The sequence below is a fragment of the Carassius auratus genome, chromosome 2 (genome assembly GCF_003368295.1).
Source record: "Carassius auratus strain Wakin chromosome 2, ASM336829v1, whole genome shotgun sequence".
Classification (NCBI taxonomy): domain Eukaryota; kingdom Metazoa; phylum Chordata; class Actinopteri; order Cypriniformes; family Cyprinidae; genus Carassius; species Carassius auratus.
Window position 1 is genome coordinate 4,655,304 of NC_039244.1, and position 20,384 is coordinate 4,675,687.

At 34.7% G+C, this 20,384-nt stretch overlaps 1 protein-coding gene across 1 annotated transcript; it reads left to right on the forward strand.

The window, feature by feature from the left end:
* Positions 1–1,930: 1,930 nt before the first annotated feature.
* Positions 1,931–12,211, forward strand: LOC113113421 (ubiquitin-conjugating enzyme E2 R2-like). The gene is made up of 5 exons (XM_026279598.1): positions 1,931–2,681; positions 6,518–6,604; positions 8,398–8,495; positions 9,793–9,927; positions 10,537–12,211. Exons 1-5 carry the CDS (start codon positions 2,496–2,498, stop codon positions 10,748–10,750), a joined length of 720 nt encoding a protein of 239 aa, XP_026135383.1. The 5' UTR covers positions 1,931–2,495; the 3' UTR covers positions 10,751–12,211.
* Positions 12,212–20,384: the final 8,173 nt, after the last annotated feature.

Sequence of the window (20,384 nt, forward strand, 5' to 3'; positions counted from 1 at the left end):
AGTGACTTTACTCACTTAAGGGAATTATTCTCTAATTTTTATTTACAAGATAGAACTGAACTGTTTGTTTCTCAGCACTACGTTTGTTAAAATACTCAGATTGTCAAATTTAATCACAACATATGTCTATATTAATGTGAGATTAAGCTTAAATAATATTTTTTTTTGTCTAAGACTTTGTTTTAATAGGACCTATTAAATTCATTTTCAGATGTGACAGAAATAAATATAAGATCATCCACCAATATAATTATTTTTTTTTTTTACATTGAAGTAACTGCATTATAACCATGTTTACATTTTACATCTTTATATGACATTTCAATTTAGATATGTTTAAATAATGTATATTCACAATGTGTAAATTATTTTATAATGGGGCTTTTCCCAAAATACTACTGTGCATTCATATTCATCTTGAGTAGCAAATGTTATAATGTGTCAAATGTGTATTTAGATGCATTTCTGTTATGTGGTTTATTGGGCTATTAATTACTGATATTTCCCACAAATGTTGTTGGTTGAGCCTTAATAAGGATTCAGGACCCACAGAGTCCTTGAATCACATTTTATCAGCATTGTGCCCTTGAGTAAAACTCTACCAGTAACAAGAGTGTGTTGCATGGGTTAAAAAAAACTATCATATATTAAAAGCATCCTACAATACAACAGATCATGCTATTGATTATTGTACTGATGTGTTATATAGGTAGGCCTACATTATTCCTTAATGTCAAAGCTTAACTGCAAAAATTATCATCAGGGAGTAACAGACTGTCCTTTGACTATCCCATCAGCCAGTAAGTTCCTGATGCCATGCTGTCCTGTGTTCTTATCAGATAACTGACAGTAAATCAGAAGGAGAGACGTCAGAGAGATGCTTGTTTCATGAGTAATGATGATTTAGATTGAATAGATAGATATTGTTATTTCCTATATTATTTCTGTCATGTGTAAATGCATGTATATGTATATAATATATGGAGCTGATCTTGGTTGACTTTTATTGTTACTGCCTTATCTCTGGACAAAAGACAGTTTAGATTGATATGTAACAGAGAGATTAATAATGAACAGCCAGTTGATACAGTATAATCAGAGTAAGAGAGGATGTCTGTTAACTAGATTAGACATTCCTGGACATTCACTGGAGCCAAATAAACATCAGATGAGATAGATGCTGAATAACAAACATATATATATATATATTTATATATATATATATTTATATATTTTTTTTTTATTGATACAAAAGGGGAAATATTTGCTGAAAAGAGTTTTAAAACTTTGTAAGCCTAAGTGCTCTATGATAAAAAATAAAAATAAAATAAAAAATAGAACTTATTTTATTTAAACAGGTTCTTTTAGGATTGATGTTCTATTCTAAAAGAAACAAAAATAGATTTTGTGAACAAAGAAATGTATTCATTCAAAATATGAATCAAACTTTAGTTTCACCTTATAGAGTTCTGTAACAGTGTTGCAAAACTGAATTTCGGATATATTGATATAATTTAGATCTATAATTGCTTTAAAGGCTGATTTAATCACGTCATGACCTGTTTTTTTTTCATCAGATGTGGATTTGATTAGATCTGTCTGTCTTTGTTTGTGATAAATGGATGATATGAATGTTTTTTTGTTTGTTTTATTTGAGAATTTTGTTTACTTGTGTTCAATACATTTTGTTGCCCATTAACATAATGCAATTTTAAACAAAGCTTTTAGCCAAGTTGTTACATAGAGGCCCACTCTCCCCTAAAGGCCTATAGAAAAATAATATAAATAATATAACAAATTGGCTAATACATGCATAAAAACCGTTAGCTAATTATTTAGCTAGACTTATTATAAGAGGGATTGAAATGTTGTCAGTTAATGAAGGAACGTTTACAGTGTAAAGTGTGCGGGTAGAACTTCAGTACCCATGATGCACCGCGACCCCATTGGAATTGAGGAAAGACGCATCCAGGACATCGACTCATAACTCGCCACTCTCATTCGCGTTTACTAGTTCACGCTAATTTGTGCTCCTCGACGGATCAGCTTGGCACACAATTCAAGCGTAGACTTTCTTTATGTGCATTCAGGCATCTGCATTTACTTATTTAACGAAAACCTCCCGTTAGAGAGGATTAGTGTTGAGTCGAAGTGGATTTTCACGGCTAGCCTTCAGCTACGGAAAAAAACAACAAACCCCGAGCGCGATTATTTATTATTCTGACAGGCAAAACTCTGCGTATGAACAACCGAACAACATTTTTTACTTTCATGGACGACGGAAAAAATACTTATAATGCTTTATAGCCAAAGCACCTTTCATTTGATCGAAAATAACCTCTCTTTTTGAGGACATTGTCATTTCTTCGCTAAGCTAGCAACTCCAGACAAAGAAAAGCAGCTTTCATTGCCTCGTCACATCTTGTCAACTTTTTCCCCCTTTTTGAGGAAGAAAGCCCGCTTTGTGAGTCTAGTTGGGTGGAAATAAAGCAGAAATGGCCCATCAGAGCAGTGCTCAGGTCGCCAGCTCACAGAAAGCTTTGATGCTGGAGATGAAGTCTCTACAGGAGGAACCAGTGGAGGGTTTCAAGATCACTTTAGTGGATGAAGCCGATCTCTACAACTGGGAAGTGGCGATTTTCGGACCCCCAAACACTCACTATGAAGGGGGCTATTTCAAGGTAAGGACTGAGGTTGGTTTGAAAAGGGTAAATGTGTGTTATTTTTAGGAACAGATGGCTGGGTCTATATTTAGAACTGGAACCAGCTCTAGATTGCACCATCTCGCTATGTGACACTTCATTCAGACGAATTTTTCATATAATTAAGGGTTTTGATTTGATTTAAGGTTTAATTTTGATCTGAAGTCTTGTTTTCCATCAGTTGTCGGTTTGGTGAGATTGTGGGTTCTTTGTTGAGGATAATGGAGCTCATTTGTTTGGTTTCTTTGTTCCTCATTGTGATTCTGATGGATGGAGGGTGACTTTTCACGAAGAATATTTTTTTATATTACAATCAAATATAATCTTATTTGACCTCATAGTAGTAATACACTTTAAGCTTGCTGTAAGCTAATTACTGATTTAAATAATTACCTTTATACTCATTATTGACTTAGTCATAAATTCTAAAATAATTTATGCATAAGTGTTTGTGGTACTTTCCAATTCTGCTGAATGCATGCATGTGTCAAAACCAATTACACTTTAGAAAATGTCACAATCATGACCTTGCATACACTTATAAGGAACAATTTATTTGGTATTAGTTGTTGTCATCATGTTTGACCGGTTTTATTGTTATTATGATAATTGTAATAATAGAATAATGACAACAAAGAATGATTGTAAGGAGGTTTGCCCCATTCCACCAGAGCAGATAAACCTGTTCCTTCACACCAGTCTGAATGGTTTATAATTAATGACCTTAATAATGTCACAATCTTTGCTGAATTATTAATCTTCGTGTTAGTTCCTCTCTAGATTATAAAGGAAGGACTGTTGTGAAGACATTTGAAGTAGGTCAGTGACTTTTCTTGCCTTTGTTTACAGCGAGATCACTCACTCACACACACACACACAAATACAGTGGGTTTGGTAGATACAGTGGCGTCACTGTTCACTGGTGTGTCAGGATGTGAGTTTGTGTTGAAACCTGATAAATGTCAGATCTGAACTCTCGAGTCTAGCGAAACCCAAGGGCATGGTACTCGTACCTGTAAATGCTCCCTGCTTGAGGATAAGTCAGTGGAGAGTGTATTTGCATGACAGAGACTTGCTTCTTTGTTTAAAAGGGGAAATTATTCACACACACTGTCTGTTTGCAGGAGCAATGTTAAGGCCCTCTTGAGTATTCTGCTGGCACATTTTCAAGATCTCATAGTCAGCCAAGAAACTGAAACCAGTCGAGCCTAACTTATCAGGAATGGTTACATGCTTTCAAATGTCGATTCACCCAGATATGAATATTATGTCATTTCCTCACCCTCATATGGTTGTAACCTTTACGACTGACATTTTTCCTTGGAACACAAACGGAGAAGTGCTGATTGATGTTGTTGTGTCACCAACACCACCTGAAGTCATCCATATGACTACTGTTCAGAAGTTTGATTAGAAAGAAATTAATGCCAACAGTCAGCAGGGATGCATTAAATTGGTGACAGTAAAAACATTTATGTTCAAAGATTACCATTTCAAATAAATGCTATTCATTTGAACTTTATATTTTTTTGAATTAAAATAGAATAGGTTTTGACATTGCTAAATAATAATAAAAAAAAAATTATGTAATAATATTATAGTAATAATGCAAAAAATTCAGCTTTGCATGACAAGAATAAATGACATTTTAAAATAAATTAAAGTAGTAAACAGGTATTTTAAATTATATATATTTTTAAACAATATTACTGTTTTTACTGTATTTTTGATTAAATAAATTCAGCCTTGGAAGAGAAAAGTATTTTTTCTAAAACATTTAAACAAATCTTACCAAACCCAAACGTTGAACCCTATTGTATGTGCTGTATTTCAGGTATTCAGAAACCATACAAAGGCTTTGAAGTTGTTTTTGACTAAAAATCCGTTCCTCTGCTGTAGTTCTCGATTCTCATTGTCTCTTATGAATAAAAATAATTCCATTTGGCATCACTGATCTCAAACCTGGTGTCACAAGTTTTTACTTACTGTATTTGAATATAAGCAAATGACATTTGTGTGCTACTTTGTGACTAAATACTTTTTTGATCCATTCCTTAGATAAAAGCTGTCATATGATTTTGGTGACTACAGAGAAACCAAAAAAAAAAAAACCATTGATGTTTTTGAATAACATTAGGCTGATTAAAGTAACTAATCCTTGTTAATAAAGTGATTTAAATGAGTATAGTTTAAATGCATGACACAGTATGTCCACTTCCAATAGTAGCAGTCTAAAATATTTCAAGGGCAGTTTTGCCGCAAGACTTGAAAATAATTAGGTCTGTATTGAATTGAGATGGAGGGCATATCTCTTGCATAACGGCTGTTTAACCTAGTTGTTTCCGTGCCAAAAAATGATTTGTCCCACTTCCTGGTTCTCCAGCTCAACGTCCATTTGTTTTTTTCTCTCAGATTTCCCCCCCTTTCCATCTGCACTGTTCTCCTGCAATGTGATGCGTCTCCAATCCTATTAAGAGCAGCTGTCCTGCGCTCACCCGGAGATAGAATCCTCCAAAGCGGCTGTGTATTAGAAATCTCTCTGTGCCGTGACAGCCGACAGCACTGTGATGGTGTTCGGTTTGAACCTGAATGTCTAGATTGTCAGTCAGTAGGGATGCACGATAATATCGGCACAATATCAGTATCGGCCGATAAAAGCTTAAAATGACCATTATCGGTATCGGCCGATATGAATATTTCTGCCGATGAGCCAAACCGATATTCTCCAAGTGAAATAATTGACCTGTTTTTCAGATGTGAATGTCTGTCTACATTTGTAAAATAATAAATTTATGGTAGAATCAGTACAGAATAGATACATGGATTTCTCTTCAGTAAAATTAAAGTTTAAATATATCAGTATATATATTTGTAAATATATCAGTATATATTTGTATATATATCGATATCGGTATCGGCATCGGCCAAAATTATTTAGAAAATATCGGCATATCGAATATCGGCCAAAATCCAATATCGTGCATCCCTATCAGTCAGCAATGTGTTTTTGGTGGGTGGGAGAATCTGAAGAAATTTTTTTTTGAAAGTTTTTAACGGAGTAAAAAACACTTTCACACTAGAGCGGACCCAAGTCCATTTAATGTCAGAGTTGGTTGTTTTGAGAGCAGTTTTCCAGTATGGTTTGCTTTAGGAAAATGTGGGCTGTGTAAAATGTAATAAATGTAGTACTGATAACAACACAAATGATATCAAAAATGTTCTTTAAAAATATATTTTTACATATTTACCGTACCATTCTGCTTTCTTAAGACTGATTAATCAATTTCTTCTGATTTAAACCTGTACAACGGCTATAATTGTGTGGGTAGAAATGAATACAATCTTAATAGAAATTCAATATATTTATCAGGTAATATATTGCATATTTTTATTATTCTTTTTTGTGTGTGTGTGAGAATGCATAGCTGCTGTTTCATATTTTTGGCAGGAGCTCATTTTTAAGGGGACAGTCATATTTGTAGGTTTCACAAAATTTGAAATCCCTAACTTTGATGTTATGAATCTCTCATGGAAGCATGTCTCTGAATAAATTGCCTTCAGAAAGCAGCTTGCATTTTTCACATATCTTGTGCTACTTCTGGTGCAGACAAACACAAGTACAATGTGAAAAGAGATCAGCGGGTGAGGGGGTTGAAATCAAACTTCAGTTCAGACCAAACAATGAAACGAGTGTGAAAACAGCCTTATTGGCAGCTGAAAGCATTATCCGTTTAGCCGTTATAGTTAATTACAAACATACAGGGGTCGAAGTCTCCTTTGATAGTCCTGACCATTGTTTTTGTCTTGTTTTGCAGGCTCGCATCAAGTTCCCAATTGATTACCCCTATTCCCCGCCCACTTTCAGATTCCTCACCAAGATGTGGCACCCCAACATCTATGAGGTAAGAGGATTGTTTCGGCTCTCACCATGTGTACTGTGGCATGTGGCTTATCTGTTGTTCTGGACTTCCTCATTTCCTTCTCAGTTAAGCCCTGTGTTAATGCACCAGGTAAAAACAAACCTATTTATGACGGTTAGTGCCGCTGAACAGATATGAAAAACAATGCATTATATGAGTACTTGATATGATTGAATATAAATAGCTGCACTGTGTCAAATGAGTAAGTAAGCCACTTAAAAATGAGGAAGAACTGTAAATCTCATCACCAGGCACAGACTGGTGTGGTTCACCTGCAGTTCAGGCCTGTTTGTGACCTGAAAAACATCAGGTCGTGGTGCGTTTGAAATTCTATGCATAACAATGGCAAAAACCACTGCACAGATCTATGTTCTTACCCTTCTGCATTTTTGTGTTCAGTGAACTCCTGGGTGGACTGTCTGATATCCAAAAAGGATTAAAACGGTTATAAAATTGTCTCCAATCATGCATTATATTCTTTTGCATGTGTGTGTGTGTTTGTGAAGAACGGACTGAAAATTAAGTAATTTAAAAACACTGAAAGCACTAATATTTCTCAGTTGGTTATGTTTTTATTTGAGGTTCTATAACAACATAATATTTATAAATCTCTAAATATATAAACACTTTCTTTTCCCAAAAGATGTCATGTGCATTTTTAGTGTGTGCAAAAAAATGTAAAAAGGTACAATAAAATAAATAACCCTCCTCTCAAAAGTTTGAATTATTTTTGAAAATGTATATCAGCGGTAATATGTGTGGTGTGCTGGAGACAGTGTATTGTGTGCTTGTAGTGTAGTGTAGACTGCTTTGTTGATTTATAATGTACCTTTATGAATGTAGTGTAGCAGTATGTTGTTTGTTTGCATGTTGCCATGCACTGTAATATCTTTCAACATTAATATTCAAATCAAATGATGCACATTCATGTATAAAGACACATTAATTTCTACTATTGTAGAATTTATTAATGTTTTGAATTAGCCTTTATTTTTATATTATCCGTTTTCATTTTGATGTTTGTTTCTAAAACTATTCAAATGTATTTGTGATTTGTTTTAGTAATTTTAGTATTTCACCTTAGTTATGTTTTTCATCTATTATTTCTAAGAGTGATACCTAATGTATTGATTTGTTATAAATTTTAAAATAAAACAATTAAATTTATGCATTTAGCAGACGCTTTTATCCAAAGTGATTTACAGTGCATTCAGGCTATCAGTTTTTACCTATCATATAAATATAAATTATAAATCTTTTTTTTTTTTTTTTTTTTTTTTTTTTTTTTTATATATAACCAAGTTACAGATAAAAAGGCAGTAATCAAGTAATATGAAGTGTGTTTTATTTGCAAAACATTTAATTGGTGCTTTGGTTATTGGATTATTATTTAAAAGAGAATTACTACATGGTAATGTATTTATCTAAGAAACCTTTGGGTTGAATTTACAAGAAGTAAAACTACAGTATATAGATAGATAGATGTAATTTCAATTACACTGATATAACATTACTCTGATTTAAGTTTTTAGTCAAACCACCTAACCCATGCACCAGTATATTTCCTGCATAACATGCACAGGGCCTTTTCCGAGTCCAGGCGAGTTTTGATGGTTCTGCAGAGGCTGTTTCTCCTTATCTCTCTTTCACATGTCTCGCTCTGACTCGAGTACTCACAGCAGTGGTGTGGAGATGAAGGGTTCGCTCAGATGCTTGTTTTTCCTCATGAAAGCATTACGATCATGCGATTGATGAATCTCTTTGTGCTTTCACAGAACGGGGACGTGTGTATCTCCATTCTGCATCCTCCAGTAGATGATCCACAGAGCGGAGAGCTTCCCTCCGAGAGGTGGAACCCTACACAGAACGTCAGGTATGAAGTCATCTCCAACAGCCAGACCTTTTTGATTATCAGCATATAGTCTAGTCCACTTTGCAGCTTATTCAGACCACTTTCCAAAGAGAAATGGTTGGTTTTTAAATACATTTCCCCTCAGGGATACATAGGTAGTGATCATGTATTTTCCCACTAACAGAATTATATGAAGAGTGACCAGGCTGGTTTTGTGCTCATGAGTTTCCTGTTGCTTGCCTTTATGGAAAGCATCTCATTGGAGATCAGGGTATTTGTGTGTGTCCTCCCCCGAGTCTGATCTGTGTTCTTGTTAGTCTGGTATCATGTTTCACTGGGCTTTGTGTTTTGGTGGAAAAGCGAGTGTCTTCCAGGAAGCTCCTGTTAATCATTTGTGTTGTTGAAGAGCACCTGTCGCTGCACACAGAGAGAGATGGGCATATTTTGACAACGGACTGAATGTTGTAAAAGCCTACTGTGTTCTTCTGCTCAGAATGATTATCTTGAGTGCAAAACAAATGTGAAAAATCAGTGTGATTTTAAATGCTCTTTTTTTTTCTTACTGGTCATTACGTCTAGATTATTCTTTGAGCTAGTTTTAATTTTACAGTAAACAATTTGTATGTGGTAAGAAAAGCTATTAAGATCATGTTTTGTTTTTTGTTTTTAAAAAACAAATATATATTGATGTTGATTTGATGTCAAATTTAAAAAAATAAATAATATATAAATATATATATATATATATATATAATATTTAGAACCAGCTATGCTATGTGTAGAATGTGGCGAACCCGCTATGTTAAATCTGGTTTTAACATATTAATAACTAAGCAACTAAAATAATTATATCACATGATTTACACTAAATGATAATTATAGCATGATTAATATAATAATAATAAGTATAATGATCTTTGTTGTTGCTGTTATTTTTTATTATACAAGTTTCACTCAAAATTGTTGAAAATGTATTTTGAACCATGTCATTTATTTTCTAAGTTCAAAACACTTTGCTTACTTAACAATCAATGACTATAAGAATGGTTTTGCAAAATGTATTTTGAAAAGTACTTCAAAATAAGTTACTTTCCAAATGAACACTGTTGTTTTCTTGCCAAATTGGTCAATGAATATACTGTACACCCCAACTGCAAATATGAATGCATCTGTGTAGCTGTAAGCAATAGATGAAGCCTGATCCTCTTGTGTGAAATCTCTTGGAATCTTCAGGAAAATGCAACACAAAGCAGCTTTGCAGCTGATGAGGTTTAAGGTAATGGCATTATAACATGGAGTGTCTGTTTGTGTGTTTCAGAACTATCCTGCTGAGTGTCATCTCTCTGCTGAACGAACCCAACACGTTTTCTCCAGCCAACGTGGACGCCTCCGTCATGTACCGCAAATGGAGAGAGAGCAAAGGAAAAGACCGGGAATACGCAGAAATCATCAGGTAATATTAATGATTGTGCAGAAATACACAATATGACTCCTTTAAGAGTTCAGCTGTGCTTAATGTTCATTTGTTTAATGCTGGTTATGTTTTGGTGAAAAAGCCTGGTGAAAAGCAACAGCTAATGGAAAGATTTAGATTTATTTTCTGGATCAGCGGTGCCCTCCTGTGGTTGAATGAGTCACTGAAACACAAGTGACCGTTCATCTTGCAATTCATGTTTTCAGCCATCCGAGTTGGAAAATTTGACTTGCATCTGAGTTCATCCTTTGCCTCCTTCAGGGCATCAGTTGTTGATGTCTTTTTTAAAACCTCAGGGCAATGATTCATATGAAGAACTAATATAACATAAAATGTCAATATGTCCCACTGCCTGAAACAGATGGGTCTTATGGAAGCTACATGGTTAATATTTCAGCTGTGTAAATCTGCATTATGAGCAAAGTTAATGTCTTTTGGCTGTGGCATGACATGGATCGCAGTAAAAGCAATTGAAAAACATGTTACTTTAATGTATTTACAATTGAAGTCTAGTCTGAAGGTTTGCAAGCACAAATGTGAAGTCAAATATTCCTTTAAATCCATTGCATGTGTTTGTATGTCTTACAGAAAACAGGTTCTGGCCACTAAAGCTGAGGCGGAACGGGACGGAGTAAAAGTTCCCACCACCCTGGCGGAGTACTGCGTTCGCACACGCGCCCCTGCACTGGACGAGGGGTCCGACCTGTTATACGACGATTACTATGATGATGAGGACTTGGAGGATGAGGATGGCGAGGACTGTTGCTATGACGAGGATGACTCAGGAAACGAGGAATCATGACAACATTAGCATCTTCACTCTCGTCTTCATCAGCATCACCCCGAAAGAGGAAACGTTAAGGCATGCGCCCTGCATTTACACTCACTCAGATGGCCAATTCTGTTTCCTTAAAGGACTGAAATTAGATTTCTTTTTTCTTTTTAAATCAGAATTATGTTGTTTTCTCTCGGTGTCATAATTGTGCTGGCCTTCCAGTCTGCTGTTTTATTATTTCTTTGCTTTGTGCTTTCAGATAGCTCTGTGAAAGTTACTTCAAAAAGGACAAAAAAACAAAAAAAAAACAAGGCTGACTGAATTAAGGAGTGATTCTTTGAATGAGGCTTTGTGCTGAATTACGCTGATTATGTGACTGATTTTTGTTTTAGTGACCCACTCACTTTTTTGGCCTTTAAGCACATCTGAGCAGCCCAGTAATAAAACGTTCTGACTTTTGGGGCATAATTTGAGTTTCACCTTCATTTGAGTAATAATTACCTTAAAGGGATAGTTCACCCAAAAAATGCCAATTCTGTCATCATTTACTCACCCTCCAGTCATTTCAAACCTGTATGACTCACTTTGTTCTTCAAAACAGAAGACATTTTGAGAAATGGAAGTCAATTGTCACCAAAACTGTTTGGTTACCAACATTCTTCAAAATATAGGTTGAGTAAATTACAGAGCTTTCATTTTTGGGTGAATTATCTCTTTAAGAAGCCCTAAGCAAAAAAATTAAAGGAGGATAAGTTGATATTAAAATCATTTTGGAAAAAAAAGAAAAGAAAAAGAGAACTGCTGAGGCTTAAATTCTACAATGTGCTTAAAATCTGCTTTATTTAACTAATAGTGTCACTTTAATTAATGAAAGGATGTGTTTCTTTGTTCCAAGATATTGGAGCTTTTCAGAAAGTCAGTATAGTCAGACTTAATCGGGTATGTTGGCGAGTGGATATTATCTTTTCTGTTAAGCTGAGTTCATTTTAATATATATTTTGTTTTAGCAGTGCTGATATTCCTGTGTTGTCCTAAGTCAATCTTATTTAATCACTGAAGCATTTGTTGTTTTATTTGGGATGCAGGGAGGCATCTTTTGCACAGTTTCTTTTGCGTTATAGCTCCATGAATTGAAAGCATGTCCTGTGTTGTAATATCATGATTGAAACGTTCCTTTTCCGCTGCCTGGAGGCTGATGAGTGCTGGCATCCGTCTCTGATTTGAATTTGATCTCAGACCGACTGACTCAGGATCAACCAATCTGGAAAAGAAAAAAAAAACACCGCCAACAAATTTTGATTTTGATTTTTTTTTCCACACCTGCAAGTCATCCATCTGTTCCTTTTTATTTTGAGGACAATTTACAACCGTATCCCATGAGGCTGAAATGCACACAAGGAGCTGATTTGTCATTTTATTGACCTGTATGTATTTTTACGGTTTGTTGGCCTATTTAAAACTGAATAAAGATCTTTATTAGAATACTCATCATTTCTCTTCTTTTTTTAAATATCTAACGGAACTGGCTAAAAATTAGTGTAGGACCTAAAACAATTTTCACTCAGAAATGGGCTAGATAATTTTCACAAATAATTACTAAGAAGCAACAGGTTACAAATTAAATGTGAAATTTTGAAGTTGACTGAAATTGTATTTTCTTGTAAAATGTATTCCAGTAATCGTTGTTTTATTCAAAGAATAAATAAAAACCTCAAATTAAATTAAAAATTACTTGTATTAATAAAACTTCCAAAATCATTCAAATCAGACTAAAGGAATGAAATGCAGTTGGTCTTACTGACAAAACTTTCTTTTGCTTAACTCTTCTCAGGGGTTTCAATTAAATAAAGTAGACCAGAAAGAAGAATTTAATTTAGTGTTTAATTTGAGTTCATTTAAAATCTGCACTCTTTTTCTCAAACCAAGGTATAGGAGAAAATCGTTAGCCTGAATGCAATGTAAGTCGCTTTGGATAAAAGCATCTGCTAAATGCATAATTTTAATTTAATTTAATTCCGAGAATCTATTGAGATATTAAAGAGATCTCATTTGTTATTCACATTATGTAGGACGTGTGATTTTTCAGGGGAACTGGTCACGAGAGAGCACAGAAGGATATGACATTGTTTACCAGATAAGATGCTCGGCACAGCTGAAGTGTTCAGGGTCTCCAGACATTCAAAGTGCAGTTAGAGCCGACTCTGTTGCCATGGCAACCCTCCGACTGGCATTCAAGCTTTGCCTGGAAACACTGTGCTCAAGGCTTATTCAGACGATCTGAGCTCGCAGGCGACACAATGAACATACAGTGAGATGCAGTTACAGCCCTGATACAGATTCTAGAGCAAAGGTTCGCCGTAATCTGGCTGAGAGGGTTTGGAGACAGAACTGGTGACTCAAACACTGCAAGAATGAAAAAGGAGGCATGCCTCTAATATTGGCACATTATGGAGAAAAATCTCTTAAAGGGATAGTCCACTCAAAAATGAAAACTCTATTATTATTCTTAAGATTAAATACCTGTATGTTTTTTTTTTTTTTTTACAACAACAACAAAAGGATATTCTAAGAATTCCATATTGTGGAAAAAAAAAAATACTTTAGAAGTCAATGGCTACCGTCAACTCTTTGGTTACCAACAGTCTTCAAAAAGCTTCTTTTGTGTTTTGCTGAAGAATAAATGATGACAGAATTTTCATTTTTGGGTGAACTATCCTTTAGAGTGGTCAAAATCTTACTTTTTGCTGTTTTATATTGTACTTTTAGGATCTATGTTTTACGGAAAACAGGATTATTTTTTTTTTTACTTGAATTAGAGTTTTATGTACCATGTGTACAGTAACCATGTATAGAGTTTTCCTTATTCAGTAAATGAGATCATTTTGCATTCAAAGTCTAAAAAGTGCAGCAGTATAAGCATCCTAATTCTGAATACCAGAGAGTGGGTGAAATGCCACTTAATGGACTTAAAGTGATGAATTCCACCTTAAACATTTATTATACACTGCATCATACTTTCCTTGGTGGTGGAACAAACTCCTGAACTCCACTGCGACCCTCAAGGAACACACTCTGCTTGCATTACTTATGTTATTTCCTTTGCTTGTTGCTTTAGGACATTCAGGAAAAAAATATTTTTGATTAAATAAATGCAGCCTACTAATATTTAACAAATTACTGAAATCATTTAACAAAAACTTGAAATGGTTCATCCTCTTTATACTATTCAAGTAAATGCACTTCTACAATCAATAGCATCTCCACATCTAGCGTCTGCCAGCTCAGCGCCTCTATAAAAGTTCTTCATTCATTTCATTTGCGCTCGGGTGACAGCAGTGAAGAGGCCACACACACACACTGGCCTTGCGCTAACAGATTTGTCCTTCATTAAGACATAAAGAGCGTCTCTCTGTGCCTGATAGGGATTCTCCCAGGGAGCACAGAGCAGGCTTGTGCCTGCAAACGGGTGCACAGCAGTGCCCAGGGAGAGCTGGCTAAGTGCCCGCACATACTGGAGAGAGTCCTGCAAGCCAGCAGGAAGAGGACACCGGGGTTAGTAGGATTATAGTGTGTTTTAGCGTATTAGAAAAGGGGTTTTTAAGGCCCTGGTGGGAAGATTAAGGATTGTCAGTGCTACCATACTACTCCTATTTTTTTTTTTTTTTTTGTGGTGTTTACCAGAGCATCACTACAATATGAATTTGAAGTCCTAACCCTATGTATTTAGCTTTAGCAGTAAGATAAAAATAAAAAATAAAAAAAAGTTTTAGTTTTTTTTCTAAAGAAGGTAAAGAAACTACATAAAAAAATCCTGAAATAAAAGATCCATTACCACAGAAATATTAAGCAGCACAACTGTGTTCAACATTGATAATAAAAAGAAATGAAGAGCATATCAAATCAAAATATTAAAATGGATCATGAAAAAAAATAATAACTTTGTTTGTGTTCAAAATGTAGAAAAATGTATAAAATAAGCGAGTACACCATGAATCCATTTTCCAAACCGTGTTTTTAGCTTGTCCTGAATCACTAGGGTGCACCTATAATAAGTGTTTATATTCGGACTATTTTAGATTGCTTCGGGGGTACCGCGGCGGAGTAACCCAATACCTTTGTGATTCTTCATAGACATAAACAGAGAGAAGTAGTTCCGGCTACGATGTTCTTCCGCAAGACGCAAGCAGTTCTGTTTATTAACCGCTAGAGCGTCAAAAGTTCCCTACCGCAGCTTTAATGAAAGCTTAGTGAGCATAAGAGACTTATTTAAAAAAAAATGCTGCTGACCAAAACTTTTGAACCCAACCATACAAATGTCACACAAAATTTGATTTGCAATGCAAAACAATAATTTCCCCCCTAAAAAGCATTTGAATGTGTACATGTGTATATAGCCTACTGTAAGTGACATATTTTTAAATGAATGTTTATTAAAACCAGACAGCGATTTATAGGCTCACTGCATTATTTGCAATCCCACGGAGATCATCTGATGAGACTTAAGTACTTTTTAATGTGATGGTTGAGGAGCACCACAGTTTATGACAATGAGAAACACTGGTGCTACCCATAAATCAGTCATCCTCACTGAGAGCTTCTCTTCAAGTGGCGTCAGTGTCAATATCTGAAACCCAGTCTCATATATTCCTGTATGACTTAGTGAGAGAGCATTATAGAGGTGTATTACATTACAGCGAATCAATAAGGCGACCAGCAGAGATGTGGAAGTACAATCCAATAGTCGATTACAAATGAAACAATCCAAAGATAAAATGATAAACCAATTCTGTTACACAATATTTATTTATAGGTATGATGCTATAAATTACTGCTTGCTTGGCTTCTTGTGTGAGTGTTTTTGTGTGTGTACCTCATAAAATGGCAAGATGGATGGACATATGCCAGGATAAAAGGCATTTATGCCTCCTTTTCCCTGCAGAAAAGATGGCTTATGCTGGTTTAGCTGATCCTAGATGATATGTTTGTTGGTTTTAAAGCGGTTTGAGGCACTTTCAGCTGGTTAAACTACTGTAGATAATACTTTATACTCGCAAAAATATATTATCAGTGATATCAAGTCAACACATGTTTCAAAGTAGCTTTACAGAAAATCATGTTTATGATATCATATCTTCATGACTTATAGTCGCATTTAGCAAAGCTTTGCAATAATATAGTTTATATTTTCAGACAATTCAAGCAGTTGAGATTTGCTATGTCACCCATAATATACAGATGAAGTTGGACATGTTTATACATCCAAGAGATTGTGATGATGATGCAATCTTTTTTGATATTTTATATTCAGAAACAATTTTTCTGCCCTGTGATTGCATAGTTTATTTTCCACAGTGATATTTGTTTCATCTGGTTTTATTGGAAAGAATGAACCTGAAACCCAGTCACAACATCAACTAAATTACTCACAGCTCAATGCATTTCAACTCATGAAACTATGAAGTGAGTAATGTCTGGTATAGCATATGATATTTTTAGCATCACTTTAACAGTAACAACAGAAAGCAGACTAGATTTTCAAAAAAAAAAAAAAAAAAAAAGGTCAAAATATTGAAAAATGCTAATGATGTTTGCACTTGCATGAGTAAAAACTATCACGGTTTTCAAAGGTTCCTGTCCTGGACACAGTTTTACCGTTGCTCTGGCAACCAGCTGCTTCCAACAGATCCCTGAGGTCTTCTCCTCCTCTGTGTCCTCATTGGGAATGATAAGCCTGTCACCAGTGTCCAGCCCCTGCTGCATATGCAAAAAATTACCATGTACATATTTAAAATGCTGTTTACAAAAGAACCAGATCATATTTTTTTAATATTATATTAAGTATAAACATCAAGCATTTAAAAATCATTAAAATATTATAAACCATGCAGTGGCTCACTTACCCTTGTGCTGTGCTTTTCCTAATTTAGTGATCCCAGGTCCAAAATGCTCGGCCTGGTAAAAATTGCTTGTAAATCTGATATATTTACATTCAACAGGCAGAAAATGCAAGTCATACTCAAGGAAAAGTGATCGTACATTTGAAGATAATGATGGTGACATTTGAAATGTTCTGTTTTCTCATTTGGCTTAGCCTTTTGCAGCCTTGACTTTGTTAAAAAAAAAAAAAAATCTTTATTCACTTATGTGGTTTATTGTTTTTCAGTAACTTCTTTGTGTGTGTGTGTGTGTGTGTGTGTGCGTGTGTGCAATAAAAGGCATAATGCATTTGTATTCATTAATGTAATATTCATAGTGTATTCCAGTAATACACTCTCAGAAAAAGAAAGTACTATAAGTACATTAAAGTGAAGCTTAAAATATATTCTAAATGTACTTCAAGAAGTATTAAAGTGTATTTTAAATCATGTTTAGAACACTTAAATTGCACTAAAGATACGTTGTTATTCTATTTTAACACAACTAAATATATTAAAATACATCGCAATTAGCTTAAACATATCTTAAACATATCTTAAAGAGGACTCAATATACTTAAAGTTACAAAATAACACATTTATTATGCACTTATAATAAAAATATATTTATAAGTGCATCGATTAGTACAGCTTAAGTGAATTTCTTTTTTTACCTGGGAAAGCTTAAACTGTGTTCATGTATGAATTAATATTTATGAATATATTATAAATGTATTTTTTTTTAGGTATACAAGACAAACACAATGCATGCACTTAAAAAGAAGACAAAACATGCTCGCCTACATCAGAGTTGACATATTCAAAAAACAGTAATAAAATGCGTATGCATGAAATGCTCTTAAAGCATTTGCAAACTTGCAAATACATCTCTAACAAAGTGAATTGTGATACTTTTGAAAATATTGTGTATGTTTTCATTGTCTGATGATCTCGTCCAGTTCAGTGGCAGAGTTGAGCAGTTCCTCCAGTCCTCTGACTTCAATGCCAGGAAATCAGACAGCAACAGACCAGAGGGGTAACTGAATCAAAACGCATTCTGTGCAGATCCCAGACCAAAAATAGACTGTATTTATATGAAAAGTAACGTCATATGACAGTGTAAATGGACAACCTTTATAAGATGTTCTTCCTCTCATTAGAGAAGTCCATTCCCAGCTCAGCCTGCGACTGTTTCATCTCAGACGCATCCAGATGGCCAAACAGGAGCAGAACATAAAAGCAACTCATTAACTTTCAGCGATACAGCTTAATCAAACTCAGACAAAACATATTCAAAATAAATGATCCACTACCCCAATAATGAAACACACAACTCATTTAATCAAGATGTTTCAAAACTACCAATTAGAAACTCAAGTACTCAAACACTACAAACAGAAAGATACACATCACTTTGCAAATCAGATAATACTGTGCTCAAAGAAGAGCAAATTAAGTCTAAAAGCTTGACTGATTTAAAAAAGTAATGTTAACATTACTAAAGCATACTATTGTTTTTACTGTGCATTACGTATAGTGTGCACAGTATGCAGTTTTATGTTTATTAGTTCAGACAAAAATTAAAATACGCTGAACATTTACTCACTCTCAGGCCACCCAAGATGAGCTTGTTTTTTCAATGGAACAGATTTAGAGAAATTTAGAATTACATCACTTGCTCACCAGTGGATCCTCTGCAGTGAATGGGTGCCGTCAGAATGAGAGTCCAAACAGTCCACAAGTAATCCAAATGACTCCAGTCCATCAGTTAAAATCTTGTGCAAAGTGAAAAGCTTTGTGTTTGTAATAATAATGTCATCTCATCTGAATCAGGAGAGAAATATGCATATCAGCACTGCTTACAAGCAAAAACAGCTCAAAATGGTTCTAAATAAATATATTAGTGGATTTTGATGCGAGGACAACAATCACTGGAGGAACCGTTATTATATATCATGAATGATATATCATTTCGCTTAAGACATTAACTGATGGACTGGAGTGGTATGGACTACTTGTGGATTATCGTGATGTTTTAATCAACTGTTTGGACTCTCATTCTGATGGCACCCATTCACAGCAAAGGATCCTTTTGCTGTGCAAGTCATGTAATACTAAATTTCTCCAAATCTAATGAAGAAACAAACTCATCTTGGATCATAATCATAAAGGTAGGAATATACTGCAAAATATGCAGCATTATTCCATTCCCCATGACTTCACTGAAGTTTACCAGCAGTCATCAATCTGTTTTAAATATAAAGTGCCTAATTTTAGCTGGGCAAAGCATAGCATACAACTAATAGTTTTAGTACATGGGTGGTTTTGGCACATTGTTGTTGCAGGAGCATCTGTTTCTGTTTTCTTGCCATTCCGCCTAGATTAGTATTAATGTCATTGTTTAGTTTTTTTTTCAGGCTGTGGGCTGGAGTTTATGCTAATGATGTTTTAGTTTTCAGTAAAGGCAGTAAAGGAAAGACCGCCATCTTCTATGGTATGAGTGATGGTAATTTTTGCAAAACCAATTATAGCTAAAGAAAATTATATTTTCAGCTAACAAAATGTTTTTGTGCAAAACTTTGTCTTCAGCACAGTCGTTATGGATCTAGAAATTCTAATAGGATGTTTACAAGGACATTTTTTGAGCTGAGATAGAAGACTCTGTTCCCAACTGCTAGTGACATGGACGAAGAGTTACTGAACAAAACTGCCATCACCAGGATAAAAAAGTATTTTCACATGTTCAAGATTCTGCAGTGTATGGAGACATGAAGATGCATGCAGGAGACATTCTCTTCTGGCCTTACCTATGACAAGCTCACAAATGAGCACTAGTTTTATATTCCCCTGTTACCATTTGCAGAACGTTTGGGTGAACTGGTTTGACTGTTAATCAGACCTTATGGGAATCATTAAAAGACTAAAAGATTTAACTCAACCAAATTAGCATTTACAAGATGCTTCCTCATTAAAGAAAGCTCTCAGCAGACTAATTGCAGCCCTGAAACTACTCTAACTACTCTGAAACTAGAGTCTTGTTTAAAGTGGTGACATGGTGACAGAGAGGTTGTATTTTTAGTAGCTCTTGGGTTCTTAAGATGGAACCTGCAGAACCTTAACCATAAAGCATACCATTTCATGATGCATTCACTGTACTAACAGAAACTTACTGTAACATGTTTTTGGCCCTTATTAGGATGGATGATGATGAGACATGGTTTTGACAATACAGATACACATAAGCCCACTTAAGTATGCCATCACAATAAATGCTACATACTCTTATATTATATACCACAATACAAAACATTCTAACATAGAATTTTTTTAATGTTTATTTTTTCAGAATTTTATTGAGAATATGGAACACATCTGCCAGCAGAGGGCATCATATTTTCCTTATCCTGCGTTTTTTTTTATTTTTTATTTATTTTTTTGCTGCGAGTTGTACATTTTTAATCCTGTTTTACTTATATATATATAATTTTGTATATTTGTACACACACACACACACACACACACACACACACACACACACTAGACTGCTGCAACAATCTCACGCTAGCAGACAAACGGGCATTTCATCATTCAACTCCATTGCTCTCTATTTAATTAGTCTACAAGATTAAACCTAATCAGATTGCATACTTAAAGCACATTTTAACTAACAAGCTCTGTTATTAAATATTTAATAACATACAAAAATATATATCAAGCTTCAGGTTTTAAATGACATAATTGCAGCA

Bases quoted from the DNA above. Each gene is read 5' to 3' on its own strand.
- LOC113113421 (XM_026279598.1), top strand. From the start codon at position 2,496: ATGGCCCATCAGAGCAGTGCTCAGGTCGCCAGCTCACAGAAAGCTTTG. The intron at 2,682-6,517 runs GTAAGGACTGAG...CTTGTTTTGCAG, and splicing joins ATGAAGGGGGCTATTTCAAG to GCTCGCATCAAGTTCCCAAT. The intron at 6,605-8,397 runs GTAAGAGGATTG...GTGCTTTCACAG, and splicing joins GGCACCCCAACATCTATGAG to AACGGGGACGTGTGTATCTC.